At 34.2% G+C, this 12,259-nt stretch overlaps 2 protein-coding genes across 3 annotated transcripts in view; both read left to right on the plus strand.

The window, feature by feature from the left end:
- Positions 1-354: 354 nt before the first annotated feature.
- LOC113686477 (histone deacetylase complex subunit SAP30L-like) lies at positions 355-3,291 on the plus strand. The gene is made up of 4 exons (XM_027204099.2): positions 355-603; positions 729-830; positions 988-1,086; positions 2,606-3,291. Exons 1-4 carry the CDS (start codon positions 433-435, stop codon positions 2,720-2,722), a joined length of 489 nt encoding a protein of 162 aa, XP_027059900.2. The 5' UTR covers positions 355-432; the 3' UTR covers positions 2,723-3,291.
- A 3,940-nt stretch (positions 3,292-7,231) lies between these two features.
- LOC113686470 (phospholipid-transporting ATPase IA) overlaps positions 7,232-12,259 on the plus strand; it is a 30,385-nt gene continuing 25,357 nt past the window's right edge. The window contains exons 1-2 of one of the 2 annotated variants that reach the window (XM_027204091.2): positions 7,232-7,638; positions 11,775-11,880. In XM_027204091.2, the coding sequence (XP_027059892.2) occupies positions 7,548-7,638; positions 11,775-11,880 (197 nt within the window). In that variant the 5' untranslated portion in view covers positions 7,232-7,547. Of the gene's footprint in view, positions 7,639-8,109; positions 8,304-11,774; positions 11,881-12,259 lie in introns of those variants that run through there. The other variant, XM_089191151.1, reaches the window with a different exon arrangement.

The following is a 12,259-nucleotide window of genomic DNA, read 5'->3' on the forward strand; positions in this document are numbered from 1 at the left end:
ATGGCTCTTCTTTCTGGTTGAAATTTGATCTCAGTCAGAAAGGTTTAAATATAAGAAATGATACTCGTGCGTAAGTACCCCCATAACTTTCCCCCACCGCACCCCTACTTGGAAACTGCAAAAACCGAGAGCGAAACTGATTGACTGTGAGGCAATATTCTCCAGTACAAAGTACATGTAAGTCAAACAAACAATTTGATAAGATGCGATGGTTGATAATCGAGCTGACATGTACTACTCCATGGATAAACAATACTATTGATATTGCGTGACGATCGAAAAATCGGCTGGAAAAATGCGCGCAAAACTGACTTGGCATCTTCTTCATTGTTCAACCATGTGACATGACGTCACTCACATGTGTACAACAAACAGGAAAGGAGCGATTTTCAAGATCGGCGGTAAGCTAATGTGTGTCGGGGATTGGCAGTAATGAACGGCTATCGAAGCGAACAGGAAGAACAAAGCTCTACTGTCGGGCAGATTTGCTGCCTTGTCGAAGACAACGACCGCTGTAAGCGACCAGCCAGCAACGCAAGCTACTCCAAGCGAATTCAGAAGACAGTTTCTCAGAGAAAACTGAAGTTGGCTTTGGACGTAAACGTAAGCGAAATTTTTTCCGACTGAATCCTTTCACAGATCCGAGGTTGCTGACTGAACTGTAAGCTTTTGTTTGATAGAGCTGGGATAATTCGAATTAAATTCATTTTAAACCGGTTTTATTTCAGGCAAGACACATCTATATTTGCGAGCATCACAAAAATATGATTCAAAGCGTTCGCAGCAAGAGAAAACGTAAAGATTCCGACGATGAAGCGGACACAGCTGAGGTAAGAAGGACAACTCTGTGTTTATCTTTTTAAGCACCTGGAGTAATTTACCCTGCTGTTTGCGACGGTTTTCCTTACCATTCGTGCTCAAACTTGTTGGTTACGTGTTTGATATTCTTAGGAAAGATTTTGACGTGTTCTCTTTCATCTCGCACAGGTCGATTTCTGTCAATTGCAGGTGAACACTCTAAGAAGATATAAACGACATTACAAGTTACAAACCCGACCAGGATTGAACAAATCACAGCTTGTTGAGGTATGTATGGTTGAACTGAAGAGATTTTTATATTTTTGGTTCGAAGCCTGGATGGCAAAACACTCGTTGTATCATCATTACAAATGTCGTTAGTCACCTTTTTGTTACGATAAACGTAATTCGATGTGAGCCAACAAATTTAAATGTCTTTTTATCTTTGAGTAGTCCCTTTTAATTTGGCTTAGTTCGGATATTTGAAGAATGTTTCTTTTTCTTACAAAGTACGAAATTCTGGAGAAAACTCGTGCTGTACGTGGATTTCTACCCTCCTCTCCATAGAAAATGCATTCTTGTCGGTCGATACTCCTCTGGGGGAGTGGAGTAGGTCGGAAGCTATACTTTGTCCTTTACAGAAGATTTAACCCTTTAACTCCAATGAGTGACCAAGACAGAATTTCTCATTACTATATCTATGCAATATCATGCAGACAAGTGATGAGAATTAAAAAAATATCAATTATGGGATTATTAATTGATCCAATACCAAATTATCCAAACTAACATAATGAGAATCATTTGACAGACAGTAAGGAGAATTACTAATGAGATCTTGGGAGTTAAAGGTTAATTCTAACTTTTAGTGCTTATAAAAAAGTTTCCTAAAATTCAAAATTTGTTCAGAAGAAATGAGCAAGTCTGATTGAATGGACATGTTAGTGATTTAAACCCAAAAAAAATCTCAACCAAAATTGTTTATACAAAAGACTGCAAACCCTAGCAATGTTATCCAGTTAATACAAATATCATCATTTTCCTTTTTGCTGCCATGTTTTAAGGAGTCCCAGATTTTCATATTGTTTGAGGGAAAGAAGAATTTGATGTTTTTCAGTTAGTTATATCTTCTGGTTTTCATTTTCTCTTGGTTTCATCAAAAATTCTAGAGATCTCTGGAATTAGGATTATTTAGTATTGATCACGGTGCTTTTGAGTGGTCCACATGAAAGGCTTAGTCCTTCCTTAGGATATCTTTAGTAGCCTCTTCAGTGTATCTGTAGTAGCCTTGCCATTTTTAAAAAGCATCCTAAAACATTTCTTTTAAGGGAAGCTTATAATTTATAAGAATAGCTTGTAATGTTTAGTGCTTTAAATACTTTAATTTTAATTTTGTGTTGAATTTTAGACTTTCATTTCTTTAGATTTTAGCTTAGCAAGGAAATTTTTTATTATAATGATTGTTATTACTAGCTTTGTTGGAATTTTAATCTTAGCTGTTAATTGTAACTTAATGTAAAGTGCTTTTGAATATTTTATAGTCTTGGCGCTATACAAATTCTTTTTTTATGTTATCTTTATCAGTGTAGCCTAAATATTTTTAATTCTCCATTTTCAATTCATATAAAAACCTTCCCCATGCCAAACAATCTCTATCCTTTCTTGTTATATTCTTAATCCTAAGTTATTTACTTCTCAAATGAAATATTATTTGATGGTGCATCTCTTTCTTTGATGAAATTCTGGTTGTTGAACAAATGTTGTTTTAAACATGTCTTACATGAAGCTTTGTTTTTATTGTTTTAAGACCATCCAGAGACACTTCAAACAGATTCCCTGCCCTGAAAAGGAGACAGTTACTTACTTTATCTACATGATCAAAACCCACAAGAGCAAGTTAGACCAAAAACCAGACAGTAACTGAAGACAGATGATCTCCCATTTGCTGTAATCTCTGTATAGAATTTCATTTGAACTTGGAGTGGGAAAGATGATGTAAACAAATATGTTAATGTGTAAATACATTAGAGTGGTCCTGGTGTTGTAGATATGTATAGGTAAACGTTGAGGAGATCAATGCAGAATGACATTATGCTGAATCATAATTCTAGCATTCTCTCCAGGGGTTTCATGAAATTTTGAGCTGTATGTCAAAAATTGCAAAGTAGGAAGCTAATTAAGGTTTAATTGTTACCCTAGTGTTGTTAATTTCAGAAAAAAATTGGTGACAAATTTTCTTAACATGGGGAATTTCACCTTTTTTCCAGATTTTTTTTTTATCTCATGTAGAGTTAGGTTTTCCATCAGTGTGTTACCAAACTTACAATGTTAATCAGTGCTCCAAGCCGTGACCAATTTGATCTCTCTACTTCAAAGAGAAAAATACTTAGGCATGTAAATCTGCTGCTCAAGTCTCAAATTTGAATTCCTGAATTACTGTGTGATTCTAGTGTAATGTGAAAGTAAGATAGACATTAAATACAGTAGTGTGAATACTCTGTCATTTTTTTTAAGGTGGCACATAAACCTCTGACACAGCTAAGGTGTGTTTTAAACAAAAAACCTGTTTTTTGTGTATTGCATCATCCGACATGCACATATTTTATTTCTTTTCTCCCATGGGGGGGACCTAAATATTGTTCTGCCAGCTATTTTGACTCAAGATTGCTAAGAAGAAACAGAATAGCACTTAGCTTGGGGCTCTGTTAACAGCTTCACTTTAGGAAACCGTGGATATCCCAGGGCTTACTTAAATCTGTCAAGCAGAAAAACAAACTATACAAGCAGTATATTTCAAACCCCTCTCTCTGGAACGAAGCGAAATATAAAACTTATAAGAACAAACTGAATCACTCCCTACGAATCGCGAAACGTTTATATTATGATAAGAGGCTAAGCGAGTCAAAATCCAATATAAGAGCCACTTGGCGTCTGCTTAATGAGGTACTAAACAGCAAGAAATTGAGACCTAAACCCAACTCTGTGTTTAAGGTTGATGATCAAGATATTTCTGACCCAATGGAGATTGCTAATCGATTTTGTCATTACTTCAGCAATATTGGACCAAACCTCGCTAAACGAATTCAATCTACGACCTCGTATAAGAATTTTCTTCCTGGTCATTTCCCTCAGTCAATGTTCCTAAATTTAGCAACTCAGGAGGAGATTATAGATATCGCATCTACGTTTCCGGCGGGAAAATCGGCTGGGTATGACAATATCCCAATGTCTATCATAAAGCGATCTATATGCAGCGTTTCCTCTCCATTAACACACATTGTAAATCTCTCCATTACTCATGGTATCGTTCCGGATGATTTGAAAATTGCTCGTGTCATACCTATTTTTAAATCAGGTGACAAAGCTCTCTTCAGCAACTACAGACCTATTTCTGTTCTACTGTGCTTTTCAAAGTTTTTGGAACGATTAATTTACAACCGTATTATGAATTATCTCAATGACTCCGATGTCTTATGTGATAATCAATATGGCTTTAGAAAAAATCGCTCTCCTAGCCTTGCGCTTATCGATTTGTGTGACAAAATTTCTTCTGCATTTGATAGAAAAGAACATGCCATTGGAGTATTCCTAGATCTTTCGAAAGCATTCGATACGGTAAATCACGACATTCTTTTTGAAAAACTCAATCATTATGGGATCCGTGGTCTGGCACTAGAATGGGTCAAAAGTTATCTTTCTGAGAGGACACAATTTGTCGAATTTAATAACGTTAGATCTGCCCCACAGGGGATTCCCTGTGGGGTGCCTCAAGGTTCTATTCTTGGTCCCTTATTTTTTATCCTGTATGTTAATGATTTGAACAATGCTTCCCTGCTTGATGCAATCTTGTTTGCTGATGATACAAACTTATTTATCTCCCATAATGACCTTGTTTACCTAATTAACACATTAAATAGAGAATTAAACAAATTGTCAACCTGGTTTGCAGCAAACCGGCTCTCCTTGAATTTAGCCAAGACTAATTTTATGGTATTCAAGCCTTGGCAAAAGAAGCAATCCTTTGAATTTCAAGTTTTCATAAATGAGCAGCCTATTCTTCGTGTTTCTGAGACCATGTTTTTGGGTGTTTTATTAGATGACAATTTGACCTGGAAATCGCATATATCCTTAACAGCAAATAAATTATCCAAATCTATAGGTATTATTCATAAATCTAGGTTTTTTCTCTCTACTCACTCCCTTCGTACTTTATACAATTCTATGATCCTTCCATATTTGTATTATTGCAATTTAGCTTGGGCTGGTACCTATAAGTCAAACCTTCAAAGAATTGTAACCTTACAGAAACGTGCATTAAGAATAGTAAGCAATTCTACATACATTGCCCATACTGGCCCTATTTTAAAGGAACTTAAACTCTTAAAATTTCATGATATCCATTCGTTTCAATTAGGTACTTTTATGTTTTCATTCGAGAACTCTACACTCCCTTCCAAATTCAATAACTTTTTTTTACTGAATAGTCAAATCCACAATTATAATACTAGGAATGCTCAGTCCTTCCGTTTGCCACTGTGCAGAACGAACACCAGGAAGTTTTCAATTTACTTTCAAGGTCCAAACTTTTATAATTCGTTAAATTCTGACATAACTAGTTCTCCCTCCTCCGCTTCTTTTAAAAGAAAGCTTAAGGAATTTCTTCTCTCTAAGTATTAGCTTCTGTAAGGCAGTAATTCTTAACTAACTTACTTAATATGTGTGTGCGTGTGTGTGTGTGTGTACGTGTGCGCGGTCAAAGTTAATTACCATAAGTCCATATTGCAATTCTAATATAAGATTAGTTATTTTAAGTGAGAAAACCTGACTTGTTATAAGCCTCGTGGTTTCTTTCAGGTTTTCTCGCCATTTATTTTCTGTCATCAATTTTCTTCATTTTTTTTTTTCCATGTGTAAATGTCGTACATGGCAAATAAATATTGTATATTGTATTGTATATTGTATTGTATATTGTATTGTATTTTCAATATTAACTCAAATTTAATAAATTACGTGAATAAGATTTCCCTGTATTCAGAATGTGTCCTACATCAGTAGCTCTCATAAATTTGTGTGAAAATAAATTATTTTAAGTTACATATCACAACCAGTCACCTTAGTACAAGGCCCTAATGACACAAGACTCGCCAGTCTGTCAGTTTAAGACTTTGATGCTGTTACAGTTACAAGCTAGTGTTAAAGTAGCAGTACACTCCAAGATTTGGAGTTTATCATGGCAAAGTTCTAAATAGGAGTTGAATGTTTCATTCCTTTATCACAGTCCCATGGATATTAACCATTATCAAAGTAACATTCAAAATGTCTTTGTAATAAGTTTCTTTTTGAATAAAAATTATAGTAGTGAGTGCGTTTTTGTTGTAGTTAGAAAAATAACGTGTTTGTTAATTTAAATTACAAAGCATGTCCAGTAAGATTTTTTCATACTTATGATACAGTGCAGTAAACTATATACTGTCAAGGACTGAACCCTTATGTGATCAGTGTGCATTTTCTCCCTACTGTTCTTTATGCACTAACATTTCCTGTGGTGTTGACAATAATGATAATAACCACAATGTTTTTATGTGCACATCTCAAGCCTTGATGCACTTACATGTCACCTATGAAATCAATCTCCATCACAAAATAACTTAAACACTAGACAAGTAAAAACATATAAGTAACTCTCATAGCTTATGAAAGAACTTATGAAATAAAAATTTGGAAAGATGGCAGCTTTGAAAGAGAAAACTGAAAAAGCACTTTTAAGAGAATTGGGGAGAGTATTCCACAATGTAGGTACTCAAAAGGAATATGCATGTTAACCATAAGTCACAGAGTTTAGGGTAAGAATAGTAATATACTTTTTTTAACATTCAAGAGCCTTTTAGTTGGTGATCATTAACTTTGTTCTCATGACCTTAATGTTTGACTGACAAGTAAATTCTCATGACCTGAATGTTTTGGTTTGATTTGGGGTCATACTGTGAGGAGAAATTAGATGCTTGTCAGTCTTAGGGGGAAAGGACTAACACAGAAAACTAACACTCTTATTCTTTTCAGTTTTACAACCACTCACTGCATTAAAACAATCAAAGTGAATTTAAATATATAAAAACCTATGATGATAAATAATGAAATTTTTGTTGGGATGGTCAGTTGTGGGAGATGTTTGGAGATAACTCTGGTACAAGTTCTAGGTGAATGTAGGTGGCAAAGATTTTTTTTTCAATCTGTCAGTTTTTCTAACTGAAAAACTGAAAATGAAATTGGAGATTGAAAAGAAAAGCCAAAGTTTGGACCCCCCCCCTCCCTCTTACCCAGTTCCCAGCACACTCTGCACCCTTCTAATCCATGTCCATGGCACATTGAAGGTCAATGCAAATGAAGTTGATCCAGATGACAAACAGTGAGATTAAGTGATTTATATTTCCGTAAATTTATATTCTTGTTTCCTTCAGATAAACACTGTTTCGGCAGGTGTATAGAGGAGTCTAAACCAAACCTGCTTGGATACCGAAAAATATAACTTTTGGTATACTGTAATCATGCTGTATTCTGAAATGAAGAGATAAATTTGGCCGTAATTCAAATTTTCCATGCTCCATCACTCCGCTCTTAAGATACTTGGCAGCTGAAGACACCGGAAACGTATCTTCCGGCCTAATATGAGCGAGGTCTGGGCACATTTCACTTCGTTGCTTCTTTGGCGGGCAACATGTAAGCGATCGAGCTTTTCCTTATACTGAAACATGGCTTCTAAAGCATCCTACAGACCTGTAGTCAAGAGAAGTTCATCGGAGCTGATTGACGTCTTAGATAGTTCGGAAACCAGCGCTGCAGGTAAGTGTTGTGATTTCGCTTTCGAGAGCTGGATATCAACGACCTCGATGGAGGTGGAGCAGGATCAGACAAAATGATGGTTCAATCACGGCTTGTCCTTCATTTGTTTAGAGTTCACAAGTAGAATTGAGAAAACGTTTATACTTTATCAATATATTTGATCAGTTTCAACCATTTAAAAACAAATTAAGTGCATTCCTGTCCGATCGATAGCAAAAAGGTTTGAATTATTTTAAATAAATTGTTTTCCAAAGGCCATTTGATCGCGGTTGCAGTTTCTGTTTTCTTTCGCCGGTGATGTCTTCTAAGGTCTTGCCTTTACGTTTGAAGCGGGTTACTTAGCTTTACCTGTGATCTTATCGAATATTTGAAGCCATTTAAAAACACCTGGAGCAGCATAAACACAAAATCGTCGGGTGATCTTCTCAAAACCGGAAGAATGCGAACAGCTGAAAATAGCCCACAATGCGCAAGCGCGTCTCTGTCAAGCTCTGAATTTCAGGTGGATTCTGGAGGAGAACAAATGTGTATTTGTTTTTTTGAGGAAATGCTTCTCTCAGTTGAAAATCTTTATGCTGGCCAGGGGTGTTAGTGATCTGGTCGTCGAAGTATGGCAGAAGGTTTCAAATTGACGGCGTCAGGTTCGAAAAACGATGGAAATAATGGTTGGTATACAATTCGTTGAAATTGAAAATGGGGAAATTTAAGTTAAAACATGAAACACCCTTGTCAAACTCGAATATAAATCGTGTTAATTGATATTCTTTCTAGGAATTGAATTGCCTATACGCGTTTTCAGGTCTTGAAAATGCTTTACCTTTGATATATCTCAGTATCATTCGATAGGTTTCTCGTTTGAAGAAAATCTATTATTGTTGGATTTATATAAAATCATTTGCATTGATTTCAAATCTGCCAAAGGCCTCCAAACCCCTTGGTTGATAAGAAAATTTAGTATTTTTTCCGTGAGTGCTCGACCCAGCTATGTTTCGTTTTGAAGCAGAAGTGACAAATTGATTTTGGATGAAAATAAACTGATATAACTTCTTTTGAGTCGAGTTCACGACAGGTGTAACGAACCGAGGCCAAAGAAAAATTCATCAGCTGTAAGCATGTTTAAAAACAGTAGGCCTCCGTTTATAACGCGGTCTCCAATCGTTTTATCTCCTGGTACATATATAATTTCACATTTTGAACATTTACAGTCTTATAACACTGATGCTGGTTCTGCTTCATTTGTTATCCTAAACATTTAGAAGCTTAGACATCTTAATGCACATATATATTTTTTTAAACTCTTCCTTAACACTTTCTCCTTCAAAATAGGGCTTTAGTTTTTTTCCCCTTCTGGTGAAATAAGACTTTGATCCTCTCTAAATTGTGTTTGGTAAAAAAAAACAACATTAAGCTTGTTGTTAGAGTTATCCTGATTTAAGTGGTGTTGAGGCACCCATCGAAAAACCAATGTCACAGTTGTAAGAAAGTCTTTCTGTGTCAATTGATCTTAGCCTACCAAGGCTAAGTAAAGCTTTGGTTGGGAACTGAAAGAGGCTCAAGTTATCAGGAGTTTGAATTATTTGGAGTAGGCAGAAAAAATTGGCAGATAAATAAAGTTTTGTTACTTTCTGTAGGTAATTGAATTTATTTGCAGTATAGAAAATGGTTGAGTGAAAATGAAACATTTTGAGGAAGGATTTAACAGGCAACAAAGCTTTATAAAGATACATTGCTTTGTAATTGAATGATACTGAACCAGTGGAACCTGACTTGACATGCTTTGAAAAATGCCAAATAGATACATGACTGCTTAGAAATAATTCTCAATTTCTTGTCTTGACCTGTTACACAGTTATAGTCAAAGTCTAAATAAAACTGTTCAGAGTAGGAACAAAGCAACTAATTAGGTATGGGTAGATTCAAGTTGTTGAGTATTGTTTTACCAAGGGTGAAATTTAGATGGAGATTGGAGAGGAAGTTGTTTGAGTTTAGGCCTCCTTTGTAAAAAATGATGTTGGTTTTGGAGTGCCAGTACTAAAATCATGCAAGATACCATTGGCCTGAGGGTCACTTCTTGTCATGGGTAACACGTTTTTGCTGCCGTGTACAAGTTTATTATTTCACCACTTTTATTTAATATTTTAGGTTAAATTAATATTCAAGATGCAATTTTCTTGAAATGAAATTCAGACAGTGACAGGTATTGAATTGCTAGATTACTTACAAAGTCATCTATCAGCCCAATTTGTGATCTGGCTCAATTAAAGTTCTTCTTTTGATTTTTTCTGTTCAAAACTGTTGGTTTTGATCATAACAGAATTATTTCATCTTTTAAATCATAATAAATTATTTGTTTATAAAACCTCATGGTAGATGTGCTGTTTGGTCAGGAAATGCAGACACAGTAAAATCAATCAACATGTGGTCAAGACATTAACTTTACATAGCTTACTGCAACAATTTCAGTAAATTAAATACCAAGGCTTTTTTTCCTGCGTTGCATTTTATGTCAACATAGTCTGTGGTATTGAGCCTAGTATTGTGTTCAGCTTTCCTTAGCTTTCTGTTTCATTAGCTTCCACTAAAACAACATTTGTTTCATATTAAAATTCAGGGGGTCAGTTTGACATCAGTTGTCATGGATATTTTATAGCATTAAAAGAAATTTAATTTCTTGTAAATTTTTAAACTGTGAAGACTCTCCACCCAAATTATTTACTATATTGGTTTGTTGTTTTTGAAAAAGTGTGGTCCTATACCTATGACTCTTCTTCCATCAATAATTTTATTCCACAAGGTCTTAAAGAAATGTTGATCAAAGGGATAAAAAAGAGCTTATTGCTCTGAAATATGGAGAAACTGAAAAATTATAATATTTAAACTTAGCATTGACGTGTGATTTAATTTAAAAGTTAATTTTTTGCATAACCATTTGATTTTGATTTCAGACTTTCTTTGCTGCATTGTAAATGATTTTATATTTGTGATTATAAAAATCATGGAGTAGGGAAGAAGCTTTTTTCTTATTTAAATAACTTCTTTTTTATTTATTCATCTAAGAATTTTATGCATTCAAATTTTGAATCAATTAAGTTTTCTGTCTATACTTATGTGCATGTACCTTAATTTAAATGATTAAATGCTGACATTCATGGCCATTTCCACCTAAGCATCATTCGCCTGAGAAAATGATAATTCCAAACAGATTTATGACTTAACATTTTCTTGTTTTCTCTCTGAGCCCTGATCATTAAGTGTTAAGTCAAAAGTAAACTTGTGTAAGCAAAGTTTGTTTTTGTGTGGGTAGTTTTCCTTTGTCTGAAAATTTATATATTTTAACTTGCTGCCTCTGGTAAGATGTTTTAAACTTTTGTGTGGTAAAAGAAAATTTATCAAAACTGCTGGCCTTAAATAGTCACTGAAAAATAATTGAATTTTATAACAGTTATAGGTAATAATGAAGTCTTGGTTAGAATTTTTTTATATTTACTAGGTAAATAAATGAAAACGTATTTCCTCCATGTAGATTTTATTTTTTCCCCACAAAGTGAAACAAGATCAACCAGAGTTAAATTATTTTGATTTTTTTTTTTTAAGGTAAACTGTTATGAGCAGTGTTTATGAAAGAGTTGTTGCCTCTCTTTCAATTTTGATTTTCCAAACAAAATGCAGCTTTTATTACAACATTGTTACTCCTAAAAACTGTGACAACAGTACACAAATGTATATAACACAAATTCTGTTCTCTGTTAATTTAACAGGTAATGTATTCTATTGGTATTTAGATTATTTAGGGTTTCAGTAAGAGATGCAGTAAGAGATTCAGTGAGATCTGAAGTAGATATATGCTGAGTGCAATTGCTTCCTAGTTCCTCTGAAATTAGTAACATTAGTTAAGAGTAAAAAACAAACTTTCATTAGCTGCCTACTCAGCAGGTTTTGCCTTTTAACTTCAAAACTTACTGAAACCTCTCTAATGCCCAAAAATTACGAGTCCCATTTTGTGCTTGATTTCAAAACAATGAATTGTGTGGTCACACAGAATTGTTGGTCAGCAGCACTTATTAGTATTTAATTAGAGTCGTGATTATTCAGATTGTTTCTCATTAAATTATTCACATTTTTGTCTATTTTTACAGATAATTATGGATCTCTTAAAAATGATGTTACTGATGGTTCAGAAGCAGAGAGAGTTATAATCATTAATAAACCACAAACTCAGCAGTTTTGCAACAACAAGATTAGGTTTGTTTCTTAAATATATACAATAATTATAATAAATACATGAAATTGCATGGTTTTGTTTATTATCAAGCAGAGGTTCATTGTGTGAGACAGTTGTGAATTAAACTGAAATTACAAATGAATTTAAAAGTTGAATTGTATCAGAATTATATTGTATTATTGATTAATAATTGAATTGTTTATTTTTTTAGTTATCTATTGATTTCATCAATATTTTATTGGTTTGCTACTAAAAACAAAGATTTTGCATGTTTCATGCCTAATAATGTGCTTGAAAAAATTACATGCTTGTGATTGGCTGAAAACAAGTTTATTCTCATGTTACACAAGTGCAAAGTCGTAATAGAAGTGCAAAGCTACAAATTAGTACGCACACACT

The sequence above is a fragment of the Pocillopora damicornis genome, chromosome 13 (assembly GCF_964200805.1).
Source record: "Pocillopora damicornis chromosome 13, jaPocDami1.2, whole genome shotgun sequence".
In the NCBI taxonomy this organism is placed as follows: domain Eukaryota; kingdom Metazoa; phylum Cnidaria; class Anthozoa; order Scleractinia; family Pocilloporidae; genus Pocillopora; species Pocillopora damicornis.

Coding starts and splice junctions, on each gene's coding strand:
- LOC113686477 (XM_027204099.2), top strand. CDS start 433: ATGAACGGCTATCGAAGCGAACAGGAAGAACAAAGCTCTACTGTCGGG. Junction 604..728: donor AGTTGGCTTTGGACGTAAAC/GTAAGCGAAATT, acceptor GTTTTATTTCAG/GCAAGACACATCTATATTTG. Junction 831..987: donor ATGAAGCGGACACAGCTGAG/GTAAGAAGGACA, acceptor CATCTCGCACAG/GTCGATTTCTGTCAATTGCA.